The sequence below is a fragment of the Micropterus dolomieu genome, linkage group LG08 (genome assembly GCF_021292245.1).
Source record: "Micropterus dolomieu isolate WLL.071019.BEF.003 ecotype Adirondacks linkage group LG08, ASM2129224v1, whole genome shotgun sequence".
In the NCBI taxonomy this organism is placed as follows: Eukaryota; Metazoa; Chordata; class Actinopteri; order Centrarchiformes; family Centrarchidae; genus Micropterus; species Micropterus dolomieu.
In genome coordinates this window covers 127,696-130,344 of record NC_060157.1, presented here as the reverse complement: position 1 = coordinate 130,344, position 2,649 = coordinate 127,696, and the positions used below count along the sequence as shown (strand labels likewise).

At 42.2% G+C, this 2,649-nt stretch overlaps 1 protein-coding gene across 1 annotated transcript in view; it reads left to right on the top strand.

Annotated features, from left to right (window-relative positions):
- gripap1 (GRIP1 associated protein 1) overlaps positions 1 to 2,649 on the top strand; it is a 45,994-nt gene that overhangs the window by 39,501 nt on the left and 3,844 nt on the right. The window contains exon 28 of the mRNA XM_046055264.1: positions 1,369 to 1,559. Coding sequence (XP_045911220.1) covers positions 1,369 to 1,559 — 191 coding nt within the window. The remainder of the gene's footprint in view (positions 1 to 1,368; positions 1,560 to 2,649) is intronic.

Here is a 2,649-nt window from a genome sequence, read left to right as displayed (position 1 = left end):
GGCGAGCTGTTCCAGAGACTCGCCGGTGTTCAGCAGGAGAAATGGATGCTGGAGGAGAAGGTGAGGAGGCTCCTCTGTTAGAGATGACCGGAAGTCACATGACCCGTCAAAGTGACCTCCAGCTGCTCAACATGTCAGAGGTCACACGAGGGGAAGTGTCACGCTCAGGGACACGCTGGTGGATGGCTCACAGTGGGAATCGAACCTGTGTCTTAACAGGTGTCAACAGTGAACGTAGTGGGAAGAAAATGCTGCTGAAGAATCAGAGATAAAAAGAAGATGTGAAAGTATTCACAGTATGAGGATACAGTATTACTACACTGTAGTATTACCCGAGTAATACTCCAGAGTATTACTACACCAGAGTATTACTACACTGTAGTATTACCCGAGTTCTTCCTCCACCTCTTCAGCAGACTGAAGGTTTTTGTCTCCGTCAGGTGAAACACCTGGAGGTCAGCTGTTCGTCCATGGCTGAAGACATCTGCAGGAAGAGCGCCATCATAGAGACCTACGTGATGGACAGCCGCATAGGTAACACGCACACACAGACACACACAGTACTAGTAACAGACAGACGGACAGACATTTCTGGACCAATGGGATGCAGCCTCAGTCTCTTCAGTCTTCGTTACCTTTGAGCGTTTGAAGGAGAGTAAAGTAGTTTTTAAAAGTGAGTCAGCAGAACTCCTGAACGTGGACTCAGACTCTGCTGTCATGTGGACTCGTGTGTTGGAGAGTTTGAATCAGAAAACGGATGCTTTGACTTGATGTTTGATGTCGTGACGTCCTTTGCTGACAGTTTTCTGACCGCTTCACTTTTCATTGTTGGAAAGTCCAGCGGAGCTTCTTCTGATCACTTTATAAACTGCTGGGCAGCTCGTGACTTTCACCATAATGATACTAAAACTTTATTTGTTGATTATTTCTGCTGTTATTGATCTGCAGAGAAACTAAAAGAGAACACAGCTGACGATTCTTTAGCGTGCTCTTTCTCTTTGATGCGTCGTAGAGTTCTTTACACATAAGGACTGGCGAGCGCCATCGATCATAGCCCGACGGTCAGCGAGCTGGGCGACTTGCAAATCGGGCTTTAAATCGTGTCGTGTGAACGAGGCTTCAGAGTTCAGCTTTGCCACACGCCATGCAGTGTATGGGGGGGAGTGAGGGCCAATCAGCTGCTCCATTATGCACATTCCAGCTAGCGAGCGCACGTGCACCTGCCTCGCTGTGTCAGTGGCAGCGATCGGAGCGTCGGCGTCACCTGGCAGCCAGGAGCTGGAACGATCCAGCGCCATCAGAGGTGAAACACCTGAGTTTCTCTACCTGTCCAGCTGCCCCTGCTCAATAACTCGTCTCTCTCCTCAGACGTGTCGGGCGCCGCGGTCGGAGGCCACGGAGGCCACGGAGGTCACGGAGGCTCTCAGGGAGACAGGGGAGGTCTTGGTTCAGTCCTGAGAGACCTGGTCAAACCGGGAGACGAGAATCTGAGAGAGATGAACAAGAAGCTGCAGAACATGTTGGAGGAGCAGCTGACCAAGAACATGCACCTGCAGAAGGTAACGCACACACACACACACACACACACACACACACACACACACACACACAGAAATCTACACAACAAACAGGGCCTGAGCAGGGTTTCTGGGTAATGTAGTTCACTGCTGCATCACAGCTTGAAAGAGGAACAGTCACTTTATCACTGTCGCCGGAGTCACCGGACTCCATTGATGAAAGCAGTAATTTTACCTCTCTGGTCCACCGCTGCCTCAATTGGTTTGTTTGTTTTTTTAATGTGACGGTTAGTTTTTGTTATTGTGACATTTGGTTAGTTTTTGTTATTGTGACATTTGGTTAGTTTTTGTTATTGTGACATTTGGTTAGTTTTTGTTTTGTTATTGTGACATTTGGTTAGTTTTTGTTATTGTGACATTTGGTTAGTTTTTGTTTTGTTATTGTGACATTTGGTTAGTTTTTGTTATTGTGACATTTGATTAGTTTTTGTTATTGTGACATTTGATTAGTTTTTGTTATTGTGACATTTGGTTAGTTTTTGTTTTGTTATTGTGACATTTGGTTAGTTTTTGTTATTGTGACGGTTAGTTTTTGTTATTGTGACATTTGATTAGTTTTTGTTTTGTTATTGTGACGGTTAGTTTTTGTTATTGTGACATTTGATTAGTTTTTGTTATTGTGACATTTGGTTAGTTTTTGTTATTGTGACGGTTAGTTTTTGTTATTGTGACATTTGGTTAGTTTTTGTTATTGTGACGGTTAGTTTTTGTTATTGTGACATTTGATTAGTTTTTGTTTTGTTATTGTGACATTTGATTAGTTTTTGTTTTGTTATTGTGACATTTGATTAGTTTTTGTTTTGTTATTGTGACATTTGATTAGTTTTTGTTATTGTGACATTTGGTTAGTTTTTGTTATTGTGACATTTGATTAGTTTTTGTTTTGTTATTGTGACATTTGATTAGTTTTTGTTTTGTTATTGTGACATTTGGTTAGTTTTTGTTATTGTGACATTTGATTAGTTTTTGTTTTGTTATATTTGGTTAGTTTTTGTTTTGTTATTGTGACATTTGATTAGTTTTTGTTTTGTTATTGTGACATTTGGTTAGTTTTTGTTATTGTGACATTTGG